The sequence below is a fragment of the Myotis daubentonii genome, chromosome 10 (genome assembly GCF_963259705.1).
Source record: "Myotis daubentonii chromosome 10, mMyoDau2.1, whole genome shotgun sequence".
In the NCBI taxonomy this organism is placed as follows: domain Eukaryota; kingdom Metazoa; phylum Chordata; class Mammalia; order Chiroptera; family Vespertilionidae; genus Myotis; species Myotis daubentonii.
Genome location: NC_081849.1, coordinates 78,941,070 through 78,959,461, shown reverse-complemented (window position 1 = coordinate 78,959,461; position 18,392 = coordinate 78,941,070). Strand labels below are relative to the sequence as shown.

The 18,392-nt window shown below is 39.0% G+C and overlaps 1 protein-coding gene across 6 annotated transcripts in view; it reads left to right on the top strand.

The window, feature by feature from the left end:
* The window catches only part of NT5C3A (5'-nucleotidase, cytosolic IIIA), a 52,719-nt gene that overhangs the window by 22,866 nt on the left and 11,461 nt on the right, over positions 1–18,392 (top strand). The window contains exons 1-4 of one of the 6 annotated variants that reach the window (XM_059655820.1): positions 4,676–4,730; positions 8,841–8,895; positions 9,694–9,791; positions 17,785–17,883. In XM_059655820.1, coding sequence (XP_059511803.1) covers positions 17,785–17,883 — 99 coding nt within the window. In that variant the 5' untranslated portion in view covers positions 4,676–4,730; positions 8,841–8,895; positions 9,694–9,791. Of the gene's footprint in view, positions 1–4,639; positions 4,731–5,455; positions 5,547–8,840; positions 8,896–9,693; positions 9,792–16,715; positions 16,736–17,784; positions 17,884–18,392 lie in introns of those variants that run through there. The other 5 variants (XM_059655819.1, XM_059655817.1, XM_059655818.1 and 2 more) reach the window with 5 other exon arrangements.

Below are 18,392 nucleotides of genomic sequence, written 5' to 3'. Positions count from 1 at the left end.
CTCTTGGCATTTTAATTATGATGTGTCTTGGTGTGGTCCTGTTTGGATTCCTTTTGTTTGGGGTTCTCCGCGCTTCTTGGACCTGTAAGTCCATTTCTTTCACCAGGTGGGGGAAGTTTTCTGTCATTATTTCTTCAAATAGGTTTTCAATATCTTGCTCTCTCTCATCTTCTGGCACCCCTATAATTCTGATGTTGGTACGCTTGAAGCTGTCCCAGAGGCTCCTTACACTATCCTCGCATTTTTGGATTCTTTTTTCATTTTGCTTTTCCGGTTGGATGTTCTTTGCTTCCTCGCATTTCAAATCATTGACTTGATTCTTGCGCTCCTCTGGTCTGCTGTCGGGTGTCTGTATAATATTCGTTATTTCAGTCCGTGTGTGCTTAATTTCTAGTTGGTTCCCCAATATAAGATCGAGGGTCTTATTAGTTTTCGTGTAGAGCTCATTAAGTTTATCGGCAGCTTCTAAACAGTTCTTGAGAGACCTTAAAAGTGTGGTTCTGAACTCTATTTCTTCCATTGACAATTTTGTCCTGTTTCTTTGTCTCCGCATTTTGTTATGCTTCCTTGGTGCACCCCCTAGTGGTCTTTGTTCGCAGTCTTATAGATAAATCTTGATTGTTGTAGCTAATTCCAGGGAGGGTTTGACCTCCAGGCCAAGTGGCTATGAGAATCAGCTATGAGTGTCAGCAGTGAGAGAACTTCTGTCCTCTAGGGAGGTGCTAATCTAGCCTTTGCCTGAGGCTATCCGGCAAATGCCTCTGTGCAGGGCTTGGGCGGGGCGGGTCGCACAGGATCAACAGGGTGGGCCGGAGAGAGCAGTTATGGCGGCTCTCAGTCCTGTCCCCAGGGGCTCTGCCTCTCTGAGTCCCAGCACCCGCTGCAAAGCTGGGAGAGAAAGCTGCACTCGCTCTGACCGAAGCCAGACAGTCCCGCTTCTCCTGTTTGAGTCTGGGTCCCTAAAGACTCGCCTGTATCTGGTGCTCAGAGTCTGCGACTCCCTCCCGATTGAAAACAACAACCGCGCCCTCCGCCGCCAGCCCGCTCCGCGCACTCCGCACCTCAGAATTTGACTTCAGCACTGCGCCTCCTCTGAGTGTCCGTATGCGTTTCTCTTTCCTCCTAGTTGTAGGACTTCCACTCAGCCAGCGTTCCTGTGGTTCTGGGTGACGTCCCTTCCGTTTTTTGGTTTCACTTTTGAAGTAGTTGTTCAAAGCAGCAAACTCCGGCGTTAACCTATGCCGCCATCTTGGTTCTCCCCATTGTAGGCCTTTGAATAGGTTATACTTTTCTGTGTTTCTAGTTTCTTTTTTTTTTCTTTTTTTTAAATTTCTTTATTGGTTAAGGTATCCAAACATTCTTATTTGTAAACATAGCCAGCCCTCTCGTGTAATTGTTACGTGTCTATTATTGCCTAGAAACAGCATATCATGTGGGTAATAAAAGTGTTACAGCTCTTGTACATAAGTTACATAAGTAATGAGTGACTTAACACCTCTCCAAACCTTAGATTCCTTATCTATCAAAAAGGGGGAGTTATTAGCTTTCTCTTAAGGCTATGCTCATTAAAATAAATGAGAGGGTGCGTGCTTCTGGGACTCTGACACCCAGGGAAAGAAAGTGCTAGAAGAATGTTGGTCCCCCCGGGGGACAGTCCGCCAGACATACCGTTGCACCCCCCTGCATGTACACTTACAGGGTGGAACTAGAAGGCAGCAGGCAGGAGGCAGCTCACACACCCCCTCTTCTCACTCTCCTTTGACTAGCAGGTGGAACCCCAGCAAAGCCAGAACCATCGTCTACCCTTAGGGACCGCAATGGCCCTCCTGATAAGATAGTAGTCATCTTTCTTGTCTGTCTTTGTTTTATTTCAGAGTAAACTGGCTGAATTCCTTGTTTCTTTCCCTATTTTAGAAACATTGTTTTAAATAGTCTATCCATATGAAGTTGGCTGGTTCTGAAGGTGTGTGGGTGCGCGTGCGCGTGCGTGCGTGCATGCCTGTGTGTGTGTGTTTTAACTTTCTTTTTTTGATTATGGGCGTGATTGGTGCTACTACTGCAACATTTTTTATTTTCCAAGAAACTCGTTTATTCTATAAAGTTCAGAACATAAAAATGGCCTCTTGATCCCATCATTGTCTTGTGTTCTGTTTTAGACTTCCTAAGCTCATATAAAGATTTATCCCCCAAATTGGACTCTTGCTGTAGATCCTTGTGGCGTGTTTTTGATTAGTAGTAGATCAGGCACACCTCAGCACATCTGTAACTGCTGCCCTCACAGAGCAGTGCTGTCCAGTGGTTTACAGGCACAGGATGTGAAGTCAGAGTGACCTGAGTTTGAATCCAGTTCTGCCACTTGCCAGCTGCAAGCCTTCCTTTAGTCACCTGTAAAATGAGGATAATAATAGCCCATCCTTCTAGGGTTATGAGTGTTAGATGAGATGAGGAATGTCAGGTGCTTAAGAAGTATCTGGCACATCATAAATGTACAATAAATTTTATCTATTTATAACAATTATTTTAAACAATTGTATCATTTTACATTTTATGGGTATACCACAATTTATTCAGCCCTCCTGTATTAATGAACATTTAGATATTGGTCATTTAGGTGTTTTGTTTTGTTTTAAAATATGTTTTTATTGATCTTAGGGGCAGGGAGAGAGAGAAGAGAGAACAATGATGTGAGAAAGAAACATCCATTGGTTGCCTTCCATAAACCCGCACCTTCGGTGTGGGCCCTGATTGGGAATCAAACCCTAGACCTTTCGGTGCTCCAGACGACACTGGACCAACTGAGCCACACCGGCCAGGGCAGTCATTGAGGTTGGTTAAGTTTCGAAGTTTTATAAAACAACTCTGCGATGTACATCTTTGCAACGAGGTATTTGTGTACTCGGCCTTATTTCCGTAGAACACAAAACTGGTGTGTCAGAGAATGCATAATTTTGAAAGCTTTTCATGGTGTTTCTAAATGCTGATGGAACTCTAACACCAGCATTCTTTGTTGTTGAAGATGATTTATCTTGTCATCTTTCAAAGCGATAGCTTCAAAATTCTTATCATTGTTAATTATGTTAGTGTATGGGAAGAGTTAAGTAACCATATTTACCCATTCATTCAGAAGTATTTTCAAAATGAATCACCTCATTGCCCTTGAACCCCCATTACTAGAGTCTAAGAGGTTTCTTCTGTGTGAATCGTCTCCCCTAACTAAAATAAGTTTTTAACATTTGGCAGAGACCAAGTTTGGATAGTTTGTTAGTGGCCTTTTTTAAAAGCAGTTGTTAAATTTTTAGGGTTTTTAAAAAATATATCTTTGTTGATTTCAGAGAGGAAGAGAGAGAGAGAGAGAGAGATCAATGATGAGAGAGAATTATTGAGAGGAAGAGAGAGAGACATCAATGATGAGAGAGAATCATTGATCCACTGCCTCCTGCAGGCCCCACACTGGGGATTGAGCCAGCAACCCTGGCATGTGCCCTGACCAGGAATCGAACTGTGATGTCCTGCTTCATAGGTGGACGCTCAACCACTGAGCCACGCCGGGGGATGGGGGCAGGAGGGTGTTTTTAACAGAGAATGCTAGCTTCACGAAGTTTGATTACAGAAATGTTGCGTGGGTTTGATTTCTCTTGAGCATGACCAGAAGGCTGATATAAAAATGTATTTACAGCTGCGTAGCGTAGCCCTGTCCCTCCTGATAAAGCCGCGCGGAGTCCGGGGCGTAATAATCAGGCCCCAACACATGGTGCTCGCACAGTGCAGTCCCCTGCTCAGGCTGAGAGCAAGCCCGCTTCTCTTTAAAAGTTAAAGATTTAATAAAACTTTAAAAATGTTTCCTTCACAACAGGAAAGGAACTTTGTAAAAAAAAAAAAAATTTAACCATAAAGATTAGTTTTCACCATTTGTGTCCAGGTTTTTTATTTTATTTTTTTAGCAAATCTATGCACGGTCTTGTTCACATTTTCAAATAACATACGAAAATGTGAAGAAAACCATAAGCAATCCCTTTACATCCCACTGCCCTGCAGTAAAGACTATTCATATTCTTTTGACCATACATACCTGCACCATGGCTTTTTTCTGTGTGTCTTACATGAGCTCATCTTTTAAAAACGGTGAAACATACATAACAAACGTCTACCGTTTTCACTGGTTGTAACGCGGTGGCTTTGAGGAGTTTGCATTGTTGTGCAACCACAGCACCGTCCACCTCTGCAAGTCCTTTCACCCTCCAAGTGGAAACGGTACCCACTGAGCAACCCCCCTCACCCCTTCCCCCGCCCCTGCCCACCACGGCCTGACCTTTTTTTAACGTGTGATGAAATACAATACACACAGAAAAACTCGCATGCCACAAGTACGCTGACAACCCCCCAAATAAAAACCACCACGAGGAAGGAAGTATTTGTGCTAATATTGAAGTTCCTCTTTTCTCTCTGCACAGCAAGTTGTGCCCTGATAGTCCCATTTACCATCTCTGAACAGACACATTATTTCAGTCCCGGTGTCCTGTAGGCTGATGGCCAGCTCAGAGCTAGCCAGCCTGTCTGTCACCAGAGCATAACAAAGCGCTGTGGAGTAATGAGTCACAGGCCTGTTTTTGCATAGAGCTCAGCCTGGGCGTTTGGGCCCGCCCCCCTCCGTTGCACCTTGTGCTATATTAGGGCTGCTCAGACAGGAAGAATTTTCTTTCGCTGGTGTATCTGGTCCGGTTACCTTCGGGGTAAGTGTGTACTGCTCTTGTAGATACTGTTGTTGAACTTGATCTCACTCTCAGTTGGTTTAGTGTCTGATTGAAATTTTAGGCATTTAAAAACATGAATTAAAGAAACAAAGTAGAATGATCCAGGATAGTGCAAAACTGTAATTTGCAAAGATCTGTATATGTAAAACTTTCCAGTGTCTTAGAGCTCAGAAATGTATAGGATCTAATTTTAAGAGGTTCTTGTTAGACATGTAGATGTTAAGAAAAAGCAAGGGACCTTCAGAAATCTCTCTTTTTTTAAGGGGGGAAAACATGATAAGGTCCGATTTTGTTGTGCACACTGTGTGACTCGATTTTTCTGGTAGTTCCATGCTTTGTGTGACTAGGATTGGGAACTATTGATTATAGCTAGTGATAAAGATAATTAATTTTTATTTTGTGCCGCTGAGCTTTATCCAGGATATCATGGAATAGGATTATACTGGTATGCTTCATGAATCGATAAAATCTGGATTACTCCCTTTAAGGCTTATAACAAAGTGTATGTTGTCAATTCAGATTCAAACATAAATATTACCATAAAAGGGAGAGCATTATGTAAAGAAGTTGGATTTTTTGTTGTAAAAAAAAAGTCCAATGTAAACATTTTACCTTATTTTTTGTAGTTTGTTTTTTTTAATCAGGAAAATTAGACAGGGCAGCAGACCAGTTCTTAAAGCAGACGACTTGGTTTTTATTGGCAGCTTATATCCAAGCATCTCTGGATATTGCTTCCCACCTATGCTGGGGTTCTAGGACAAATTCAAGGACAGAGGAACTCAGAGTGCCTTAAGGGTAATCAGTACAAATTACTTAATTTCTATATGCCTTGGTTTAATTCCTCTTGAAAAAATGCTATTAGATATTAGGGCAGTGTTGGTGGGGAGGATGGGTGAATAAATTCTAAACTCTGATATTATGTATTTTCATAAGTATCCACTAAATTCTGACCGGGAAGTCAAGTTTTCCTGTTTAAGAAGATTGGTATAAATTGCCAATTTTTAAATAACTAGCCTTTGAAAACTTTGATTTTTTTTTCTCTTTCCTTCTACCTCCTTCTCTTCTTCCACCCATGGATATTAAGTTTCACTTCTGTTTTATATCTGTATGGAGAAAGTTTCACTTTCCAGTTTATAAATTTTTTTTTCTGCTGCCTTGAAAATTTAATTAGGGAGAATTCTTTAAATGCCTCAATAAACTGATTTATAATGCTATGGAAATCATGAACTTACAGTTTTATTTTTTCCCATGTGCTAAGTACCTAAGAAAGTGCTGTTATTAAAAGCTCAAGCTTAGAACAAGTAATGCAGGTTGTTGGAAAGGGCAGTCACATGGATTCACCATGGATGTGTAGCCCTGTTACTGACACCCTGTCCAATCTATAGTAATTCGTGCCGTTCCTATGTAAGTAGTATACAGTTTGCCATTCAGGATGTCATTATCTTATCGCTGTGTAGCTAAATGATTCTTCAAGTATCAAAATTAAAGCAGAATCGTAACTTTTTGAGCCAATTATATGCAGGAATTTAATCTTGTTCATTTTCCCATAAGACTGAATCTCCAGGGCCTTTAGAAGTATTCCACTTTCATTCAGATACTTGTATAAAGGCCAGGAGCTATTTTTCATGTAGACAGAACTTTTCAGTCATTGATTTGTCAATGTATTTTCAAGGTAAAGTTGATCATCTCAGAATGAGAGGCCATGATAGCGGACACTCCTGGTTACCAAGTTTGTGCTCCTCAAGTGCGGGTCTCACCTCTTGCTTTAGCCTTGCCCTACATATTCCTTGTAACGAACGCTGTGATAGCGGAGACCCGAACCTCCCACAGAAAGCACAGAGGCCAATTCTTTCCCAGCTTCCCCATCAGCCAGCCCACACATAAAGATTCCAGAGGCTTAAAACGTTGAAACTTCCTTTGAAGGGAGTTCAGAGTTCAAGGCTGGTATTTTCTATTTTTGAACATGTCTTCCCCACTCGATGTGTTTTTTCCAACAACTCTTCTCCTGCAGCATCTGCGACAGGTGACTGCTGGCAAAGGAAGCCAGAACTTTATATACCAAGTATAGGTTTACAAGCCTATTGGTTTAAAAATACCCTGCCCTCATTTTCTACGTCTTCTTTAGAATTGTGCCAGAACGCTGACATTTATGCCTTAGTCTTTACAGGTTTATAATGATCGTGACCTCGGGCTGATGTTTGCGTTCGGACCGCAGTAGCACTTTATGTGAGATTATTTTTGAGCAAGGATAAACTTTGGTCAGATTGCCAGTGAGGATTAGAGAGAATGAAAGCTCTGCAGTTGAAATTTGCATAGTATTCAAATTATCAAAAGTAATATCCTAATTATCAATAATAATGCCCTACTGAAATGGGAAATTTAGCAATTGCAACTTTCTGATTACTCTTTGTTTTTGTGTGTTTTGTTAAATAAAATTTGAAGAGACCATGAGAAAGACAACTACTCTTTCACTTATTAACGCTGCTTTTTTTTTTTTTTTTTTTTTTTTACGAAGCCTGAATGCTCTAGAAAGAGCCATTCTTGGGGGCTGGGGGAGGAGAGAAATTGGGCTGCTTGGCCATGTGTAACAAAGGGAGCTTAGATTCCCAGATATTAAAATGTATCCTGCTCTGTTTGAATTGTTTTCTTTGGACTTTTCCAGTGTTTCACGGAGTATGTGGTATTTTTGTAAACTCTATTGTACTTTTCCACATTCTCCTCCCTCTTTTTCAAGCTAATAAAATGGTTTTATTTAAATAGTGCCTTCTAGAAGTTTAAACTCCTTTTCAGATATTAAACGCCAAAGAATAACCACGGCACTTAATAGTGTATGCGTTGGTTTTATAAAGAAACAGACTTGTAGGCAGCTTCTCAGACATCTTAGTTTAAGCTAGATGACTGACGGAAGGAAGACAGGCCAAAGGTTACTTCAATTTGACTCTATGTTTAACTATGCCTACCATCGTTTAAAGACTACTGACCCTCCCCCCTCAAAAAAATAAAAAAGAATACTAACTCCCAAACTACCATTATAATTAACTTTTCGGGTGCTGATCCAATGTTTTATGAGTTATATAGAGTGTATGTCTATGCAGATGAATACTACATTATTTTTTCACATGTGAAAAATTAGAGGTATCTTACTATTTGAAAATACTTTTTACTCAACTCCAAGATGCCATCAATTACACGATCAATTTACTAATAGCCTTTCTGAGAAAGGAAGGAAAATACTTTTTTATAAGACATTCCACAGTTATACGCAGTTAAAATGGAAGGGGGAGAGGGATAGGTTTCAGATTTTAAAGAATTTTTATAGATCTGCTACCACACATTCTAATTATCAAGAACACAGATCTAATGTCCAACTTCTATTATCAGAGTTTAAGGAAAAGTCTGACTTTTTATCTGACTCTGTATAATGTTTCTCCTTACATTCTTTTTCTATATTCCTTCATTGGTTTAATAATAGTAAAGCATTTTCCCACAAATTTCAACCTCACATTTAGAAAAAATGTTGATAAAATGTTCATGTAGTAAAGCATTTTCTTACAAATATCTACTTCACTTTAACTCTGTTCAAATCTTCTTAACACCATAGAAGTTCTTGTAGGAGGGCTGCAAATTGTCCGTATACAACTTTTAACCCTGGCCCTAGGTGGTTTGGCTCATTGGATAGAACGTTAGCCTGCAGACTAAGGATCCTGGGTTCGATTCCAGTCAAGGGCACATGCCCGGGTTTCGGGCTCCATCCCCCGTGGGGGGGCATGCAGGAGTCGGCTGATCAATGATTCTCTCTCATCATTGATAGTTCTCTCTCTCCCTCTCTCTTCTTCTCTGAAATTAAAAAAGAAAAGAAAAAAAGAGTATCTATAAATCTTTTAACCCTGAATTTTGGGAGAAAGAGTGAAATCTTTACAGAGGTCCTTAGGAAAAGAAAAAGGCTGCCTTCAGTAACTTGGTATTTAACTAAATCCAAAAGTACCGTCTTAGTGTGTCATTAACATACAGGAGGAACCTGAAATGTATGTGTGTCACGTGTACCTTTTTTCTCTCTCTTTTACTGTGACCTCACCTGGGAAATTCCAGAAGATTGGATAACCAAGATATGACTAATCAAGATTCTGCTGTACATGTGAAAATGGTGGGTATTTAAATATTTCCAGCTCCATTTATTAATGGTGACTCGTTGCCACCTTTACCTCTGCCTCTACCCTGATCATTCATTATGGGACTGTAACTTGATGCAGACCTTTCTTCACAATGTTTAACTTACAGTAGTACCTCAACTATTTGTTGAATTGAATTTCAACTTACCTTTGACATATTTTTGGTTGAAATACAATGTGCATTTGAGTGTTTCTAGGCATATGAGATGGTTCCCCCATTCCTTTTTGTGCTAGATTTTCCTTGCTCAACAACACATGTAAATCATACAGTGTGAGATATTTTATCTTAGGCCTCTAAGTTAAAAATGGCAAGATTTTACATAAAAAACAAACTTCTTGCCTGGCCAGCGTAGCTCAGTGGTTGAGCATCGACCTATGAACCTGGAGGTCACAGTTCAATTCCTGGTCAGGGCACATGCCCAAGTTGTGGGCTTAATCCCCAGTGTAGGGCATGCAGGAGGCAGCCAATCAATGATTCTCTCTCATCATTGATGCTTCTATCTCTGTCTCCCTCTTCCTTCCTCTTTGAAATCAATAAAAATATAAAAAACAAAAAAACCTTCTTGGCCCTAGCTGGTTTGGCTTAGTGGATAGAACATTGGCCTGCAGACCGAAGGGTCCCGGGTTCGATTCCAGTCAAGGGCGCCATACCTCGGTTGCAGGCTCGATCCCCAGCCTTCCTTGGGGCGTGTGCGGGAGGCAGCCAATCAAGGTATCTCTCACATCAATATTTCTCTCTCTCTGTCTCTGCCTCTCCCTTCCACTCTCTCTAGAAGTCAATGGAAAAATATCCTTGGTGAGGATTAACAGCAGCAACAAAAAACTCCTTGGACAATGATAAAGTTCATTGCATTACGGACATTAGGTTGAGGTAGGAAAAATATAGTCTTTGCAGTCAGAACTGGCTTCAAATCTGACCTCAGTCCTTGAGAGCTATGATGCCCTCGAAAGAGGGCAACAATCTCAGCTTTAAGAAACAGGAATGAAACCACCAAACTCTTGTTGTTCTTATTCATGTTTTCCCTCATCTTTATTGAGGTATAATTGACAAATAAAATCTTAAGATATTTTAAGTATACTATGATGATTTGACATATGTATGCATTGTGAAAGGATTCCTCTATTAACACATCCATTACTTTTCACATAGTCACTGTTTTTTTTGCTGGGGTTTTTTTTGTTTTTGGTTTTTTGGGTGAGAACATTGAAGTTCTACTCTTTCAGGAAATTTCAGTTATACAAAAATATAAATTTCAACTATGTCATAGTTTATAGTTATAAACTACAGTCACCATGTTTTACATTAGATCCTCAGATATAACTCATGTTATAACTGAAATGTTCTTACTTATACTTGATGAAAAAGTATGTTAAGTGCCTACTAGCACATAGTAAGCACTCTAAATGTTAATCTCCTATATTATGTTAGTGAGTGTTGTAACTATGTAAGTAGCATTTTTTTAAAAATTATCTTTATTGTTGAGGTATTACAGATGTCCGCTCTGTTTGTTTACATTTTCCCCATTGATTCCCTCCTTCCCGCACCCGTCCCTCCCAAGCCTTCCCTACACTTGTCTGTGTCCATGGGCTATGCATATATGCATAAAGGTTAATGTCCCCTCCCCTCCACTTTCCCTCTGAAATTCATCAGTCTGTTCATGGTTCTATGTCTCGGGATCCATTTTACTCATCAGTTAATTTTGTTCATTAGATTCCACATATGAGTGAGATCATGAGATACTTATAATAAACTCAAAATGGATAAAAGACTTAAATGTAAGTCGTGAAACCATAAAAATCCTAAAAGAAGCCATAGGTAGCAAAATCTCAGACATCTCTGGTAGCAATATGTTTACAGATACATCTCCTAGGGCAAAAGCAACTAAGGAGAAAATGAACAAATGAGACTACATCAAAATAAAAGCTTCTGCACGGCAAAATAAAATATCAACAAAATGAAACGGGAGCCCACGGTGTGGGAGAACATATTTGGCAATGATACATCTGATAAAGGGTTAATGTCTCTTTGTTTCTTGAGTCTGACTAAAGGTACATCAATTTTGTTATTATTTTCAAAGAACCAGCTCTTGGTTTTGTTGATAATTTGTGTTTGTTTTTTTTAGTCTCTATGTCATTTATTTCCACTGTGATCTTTATTATTTCCTTCCTTGTACTTACTCTGGGCTTTTCTTGTTATTCTCTTTCTATATCTTTAAGTTTATGGTAGATAGTTTTTTAGAAGTTTTTCTTATTATTTTTTTTTTTTTTTGACGTAGGCCTGTAGTGCTATGAACTTCCCTCTCAGGACTTTCACTGTATCCCAGAGATTTGGGGTTGTTGTGTGTTCATTTTCATTTGTTTCCAGGAAGTTTTTTATTTCTTTATTGATCTCTTTGGTATCCCAGTTTAATAACATACTCTTTAGCCTCGACGTTTGAATGTTTCTGAGTGATTTTATTGTAGTTGATTTCTAATTTATGCCATTGTGATGTGAGAAGATGCTTGATATGATTTCAGTCTTCTTAAACTTGTAGAGACTTAGTTTGTGTCCTAACATGTGGTCTGTCTTTTGAAAATGTCCCATGTGCACTTGGAGAAGAATGTATATTCTGTAGTTTTGGGGTGAAATGTTCTGTAAATGTCAGTTAATTCCATCTGATCTAATTCCATCTGATCTTTTGATTGGCACATTAGGTTATTATTGATAGGTGCTTATTTGTCATTTAGGATCAATGTTTTCTTGTGGATTTTTTTTGTTTAGAAGATTTATCCAGTGATGTCAGTATTTAAGTCCCCTACTATGATTGTATTGCTGTCCATCTCTCCTTTAAAATCCTCTAGAAGTTTTTTTTGTTTTTTGTTTTCTATATTTGGATACTCCTGTATTGGGTACATATATGTTTACCAGAGTTATATCCTCTTGTTGTATCGATCCCTTTAGTATTATGACGTGGCCTTCATTGTCTCTTATTCTGGCCTTCATTTTTTTAAATACTTTTTTAAAAATTGATTTCAGAGAGGCAGGGAGAGGGAGAGAGAGATAGACACATCAATGATGTGAGAGAATCATTGATTGGCTGCCTCCTGCACACCCCCTACTGGGGATTAAGCCCACAACCTGGGCATGTGCCCTGACCAGAAATCAAACTTTGACCTCCTGGTTCATAGATCAACGCTCCACCACTGAGCCACACTAGCCGGGCATTATGGCCTCATTTTGAAGTCTATTTTGTCAGGTATGAGTATTGCTACCCCAGTTTTTTGTTGTTTTTTTTTTCATTTCTATTTGCCTGGAGATTTTTCCCCCTTTCACCTTCATTCTGTGTGAGTCTTTTGTTCTGAGATGAGTTTCTTGTAGACAGTATATAGTTGGATCATGTTTTCTTACCCATTCAGCTACTCCCTGCCTTTTGGTTGGCACATTAGGTTAATATTGATAGGTGCTTATTTGTTGCCATTCTTAGTCTTTATGCCTGTGTTCTTCTCTCTCTATTTCTTCTTCTTACAGCAGTCCCTTTAGCATTTCTTGCAGTGGTAATAAGTTCTTTTAGCCTTTTTTGTCTGTGAAACTTTTTTAAAAATATTTTTTATTGATTTTAGAGAGGAAGGGAGAGGGAGGGAGAGAGCTAGAAACATCAATGATGAGAGAGAATTATTGATCAGCTTCCAATCCCACTGGGGATTGAGCCTGCAACCCAGGCATGTGCCCTGACCAGGAATCGAACTGTGACCTCCTGGTTCTTAGGTTGACACTCAACCACTGAGCCATGCCGGTTGGGCAAACATGTGTCTCTTTTTAAAGCAAGTAACTTGTATGTAGCCAGCCCACAAAAAGACTATGGAAGGAAAAGGAGCCAAAGATTATGTATATTTATATATTTTTTCTATCAAGGTGATGTATACTTACATGTTTTTTATTATCATTACATTAATTTACACACTTTTTGCCTTGGGCTTGCTTTTCTAAAAATGTTGATACAACTTATAAATTGAAAGCCCCTTAGGATGTCAGCCTGAACTTTTCATGGCCTGCCCCCAAATCTCTCCTTCCAGACTTCACACACACACACACACACACACACACACACACACACACACACACACACACAATTTCCACGGTCACTTAGGTTTTAGACAAACAGAGCTATTTATCTTTCTCCCCCATTAGACCCTGTACTTTGATTCCTCCCCCGTCTCAGCATATCCAAATCCTGCTTCTCTTTAAAAGCCTAGCTCAGCATAAATAATCTCTGTTCCATTGTATTCCATCTGGATGTCTTGGCAAGGCAGTCGTTATTATAATCCATATTATAGAATATGTATCTTAAGTGTAAGAAGTATATCTTATTAAAACTTTGTATTGCTTACAGACCTGTTTAAAATAGTGCCCTAAGAAAATAAAAAGAAATAAACAAAATAAAAGAACAACAAAAAAAAACATAGTGCCTTATACTTAATAACAATATGGTGAATGAATGAAAGAAAGAATTTTGCCTACATGACCTTAATGTGGAGAAAGGCCAAATACAGGGTGTCTCCCCCCGCAAATTTATATATATATATATACACAGACACACACACACACACATATATTATATATATATATATATATATATATATATATATATATATATATATATATATATTATAAAGGCAGTATTTATTAAAATGTTTCATTTTAAAAATATAGTAAGATCTGCAGCTCTCAGCTGTTAAAGTGTATATACATTTTTTTTTTGATATCCTGTATGTGGGAGGGAGGGGGAGATGGTTCTCACTAAAATTTAGTAATGCTTAATCCTCCCATAAATCATAGAATCATCTGTGTATGTGAGTAAATGTGCCAGTCTGAGTAGGCGTATTTCAATCTATACTTTTTGTGTAGTTACATAAAAAATCTTAGTGCCTACTCCTTTTAAAAAAACACATATATTTTATTGATTTCAGAAAGGAAGGGAGAGGGAGAGATAGAAACATCAATGAGAGAGAATCATTGATAGGCTGCCTCCTGCACACCCCCTATTGGGGCGTGGGCCCTGACCAGGAATCCAACTGTGACCTCCTGGTTCATAGGTCATTACTCAACCACTGAGCCACGCTGGCCGGGCAATACTCACTCCTTTATACCAATGTAGTAATAAAGTCTTTTGCTTGTACCAAATGTTAACATTAGAAAACAAAGAAAAATACATCTCCTGAAAGCTTTGGACAGACAATCTTAAGTAATTTAAATTAATTTTTTAATGTAGGCTATTTTTTGAAAAATTCAGGTAAATATCACTAGGATAATTTTCTGAGTGTACCATGCAGCTACTCATTTATATCTCAGTAAATATACCTGTAAGATAATCTATATATATGAAAGCCTAAGCAACCGTTATAACTGGTTGACCAAACCGACTGGTTGACTGGTCACTATGATGCACACTGACCACCAGGGGGGCAGACGCTCAACGCAGGAGCTTCCACCTGGTGGTCAGTGCTCTCCCACAGCCAACCTCCCTTGGCCGGCCAACTCCCGTGGTCCCTTCCATGGGCCTGCCAGCCCTGATCGGCCCCTATCAGGACTGGGCGAGACAGCCACAATCGCCGGCCAGGCCGAGGGACCCCACCTGTGCATGAATTCGTGCACCGGGCCTCTAGTATCAAATAATATCGCTATAGAGTTTTGAATAAACCTGTGTATCTTTGAAATCAACATCTTTAGCAATCACTGCTTTTTGAATATGGAAGTAGACTAACAGGAAGTAGACTAAATGTTTAGTTTTCTTGGTTTTATCTGTGCAAATACAATATTGTAAAGATCAGCCAGAACGAATGTATTGTAGGTTTTCTTAGTCATCTTTAGTGTTGATTCAGATCAGGCTCCAATCTACCAAAGTCCCTTGGTTCTTGTGAGGTAAGTCTTGCTCCTTCCCCAGCCTTTTCCTTATGGTCTTATAACAGGAATCTGCTTTCTTTGTTCACAAATGATGGAAATGTTTAGACTCTTATTTATTTTCCATAAAATTGTATCATAATAAAATTGCAAAGTCTTTGGACAATTCACAGTAGCTTGCCCTTCAAATGTGAAGCATGGTGACTTTATGTGCCACCAAGCAGGTATATTTTTGTCCAAGAATATGGGAGAAGAGATCTGAAGAGGAAACAAAAAGGATGATGAAACGCATACTCCTGCAGTGTGCTTCTTAACGTTCTGACAATCTCTGACACATTTCATACATATTTACTTAAAGTTCTATTTCTGAGGCCCGTTCTAAAATATTTGAGTAAGCCCAGCCGGTATGGCTCAGCGGTTGAACGTCGACCTATGAACCAGGAAGCTGCCGATTCATGATTCTCTCTCTCCCTCTACCTTCCTCTCTCTGAAATTCAAAGAAAATATTTGAGTAAAATGCCGAATATGTGAGAAGTACTTAGTGACGTTGTATGTGTACTGCGGGGAGGTTGGAGTCGTGTTACCATATAACCCAAGGCAGATATAATTATGATTCTTATATTTCTCACACCTGTCACCTCCACCCTGTGTGTTCTCTGGAGCAAGCAGCTGCTTTCTCACCTGTTACTTCACTGTAGTGGCACTTGGGTATCCACTGCTCCTGTGTCTATAAGTGAATGGTTGTATGTTGTGCAGAAGCAGGGACGCCAATGCCTGTGGCCACTGGTTCTTCCAGGCCCGGTGATTTTGCATCAGCCAATCTACAAGTTGTTAGCCTCGCAGAACTCAGGCTCCTCTGAAGCAGTCTTGGTCCTGTTCTCCTATCCATTCTCTGAAACCTGAGGATGTGACTTGCTTGAGGCAGGATGTCTTCCTCAGTACAGATACACTGCAGTAAAATGTTTCATTTTCTTGGAGAAAATACAACCGGTGACATATCTCCTCTGTTGCTTTTCAAAGTAATGAGTTCTGGAATCACGCATATGCTGCTGACTATGCATCTGTCACCTAAGGCCGCGGTAGGAGCAGAATGTTGCTGTCAGGAGATGAATTTACTAGCAGAGATGTTTGTGAGGGTGCTATGGAAGTGAGATTCCAAAACAGCAACGGTTCCTAAAACTCAACAGGGAATCGGTGTGAGCAGTGCTCATCATCCCATTCCTGGAGTCTAGTAAGACTGTCCGACACTACGTGGACACATGGTAAGTCTTTGTTAAGCAAAGAATGGATTACGTGCCTGTTTCTCTCATCTATTGAAAAATCACTATAAATATTCAGAGACCTTCTTCAATGGGTTGAAATCCTGTAAAGTCCAGTTAAATGAAAAGGCACACTGTGTGAAGGTTGGTTGCAGTGCAGGTGATCGGATCCTACTTAAACACGGCTCTTTAAAAGGAAGTGTATTGTGAGTCCAGGTCTTTCATTCATGGAGAAAATCTTCAGCATTTCTCTTTCCTGGACACTTCTGTATCCCTCTTGCAGTCTTTGGGAAACAGTTTAGCTCTTTCCCAATTTTTCTTATCTTGTCTTTTATATAGAGATAGCATGGAACCTGATAAACTTAACTGGTCAGGCTCTCTTGTAGCAAAGATCTAAGACCTAGGGGATTTTTTCATAACCATGTCCATTACACAGGTGAAATGTGTTAACATTGGTGATAACACACCCAGAATAGTAGAATATGAAATGGATAAAGATTGTCAGGAACAAGCTAGTATGGGACCTTGATTTGAGCATCTGTAATTGTCTTTTTACATTGTGGGTCGACTATTAAATGACCTATACTTTCCTCCTCCAGATCTACTTGTGCATGCGCTATGAGAGCACCGTGCTGGTGCTGAATTTACTCTGACCCGTTTCATTCTGTCTGCAATAGGGTAGGGAATAAACGAACATTAAGCTGTGAGAAACACTAAAGCCTGCATAAACCATCCTTGTAGCAGCCTAAACCCAGTTGGTCTTATGCTTTTCAGTAGTTGTCCTAACTTGAAGTAAATCTGTTGTAAAATTTTTGCCATGAACAATGAAGTTATTTGGAATATAGTACAATAAAAGAGAAAACACCTTGAATCAACTTTTCCAATTAAATATATTAGAATTATATGTAAAAGGTAAATTTGTGGGAAATAATCGTGTAATATTTATTTCCTTTCTGCTAATAAAGTTTTGAAGATGTAAATGTGAATACAAATTAAATCGTAAGCAGAAAGGTTCTTACAAGAAAACTCTTTTATCACAAAGTTCAAATATTCTCTAGTCAGTTCTTGCTTTCCATTTTGGTTAAGGAATTCTGTTGATTTTCTTATAATTATCTATCTTATATAATGAAAGGCTAATATGCAAATTGTCCCCTCAACCAGGAGTTTGACCAGGGGGCAGGGCCAGCCAGCCAACCTCCTGCTTCCTCTCCCCCACCTGGGCCCTTATCAGAGTGGGCACGCCGGACCCCACCTGTGCACAAATTCATGCACTGGGCCTCCAGTGTAATAATATTCAGAAAACACAAAGCAAAAGTAAATTATGAGAATGAAATAAACTGTGCATATACATGCATGTTTGCAATCAGAGAAATGAAAATAATGAAAAATAAAATGGTTGTTTATCTTTGGGTAATAGAATTCCAAGCAATTTCTTCTTCTGTAACTTCTGTAATAAGCATGCGTGACTTTTATAATTAGAAAAATTACACTGATAATGTGTGAATTACCAATGTAGTTTTATCTTAATCTTAATCTTCTAGATGGAAACTACCCATGTGCTTTGAGAAATTTTGTGTATAAATAATGATTTGATACCACGGTTTGCTTGTTTTTATATAACGCCTCAATATCTTAAAACCTTTAAATGATATAAGCTGCTGCTTGGTATCAAAGGAACCTGAGAAAAGAGAAATTAACAACAGTCCGTTACTTTCCTTTTATTGTAGATGCCAGAATTCCAGAAGAGTTCGGTTCGCATCAAGAACCCCACAAGAGTAGAAGAAATCATCTGTGGTCTCATCAAGGGGGGAGCTGTCAAACTTCAGGCGAGTAGCCATCACGAAGCCTGCATTGCTAGGCCTTTATTTCCGTGGTCAAATAGACATATTCATCTCATGTTCTGCTGAAAGCTCAGCAAAGAAAGTTCAGATAGATGAGCTTTGCCTATCCTTCAGAATGTAAAACCTGAAAGACAGGTCTAGTGCTTGTCAGAAATACATAGAATGCCCTGCTGTAAACGAACAAAACCTAATAGTCTTGAAATAAATTTAGCTCTTCTTTAATTTTAAGTACTAATTTAACTAATACTGTGCATGAGTATTCAACTATTTTAAGAATAATGTTAACTATGTACAGTTTCAAGGTTCTATTCCATCTTTTAATTAAATAAATCATAATAGTTAAATTAAGTTGTCACTATGTGGGATAACTGATTTTTAAAAAGTTTTTTTAAGGGATGTTTAAAAAAAATAAGGGATGTTTTAAATGTAAACTAAATCAACAGTCTGGATAGTCAGTGAAAATAAATCTTTTTTTTTTTTTTTTTGTAAAAATA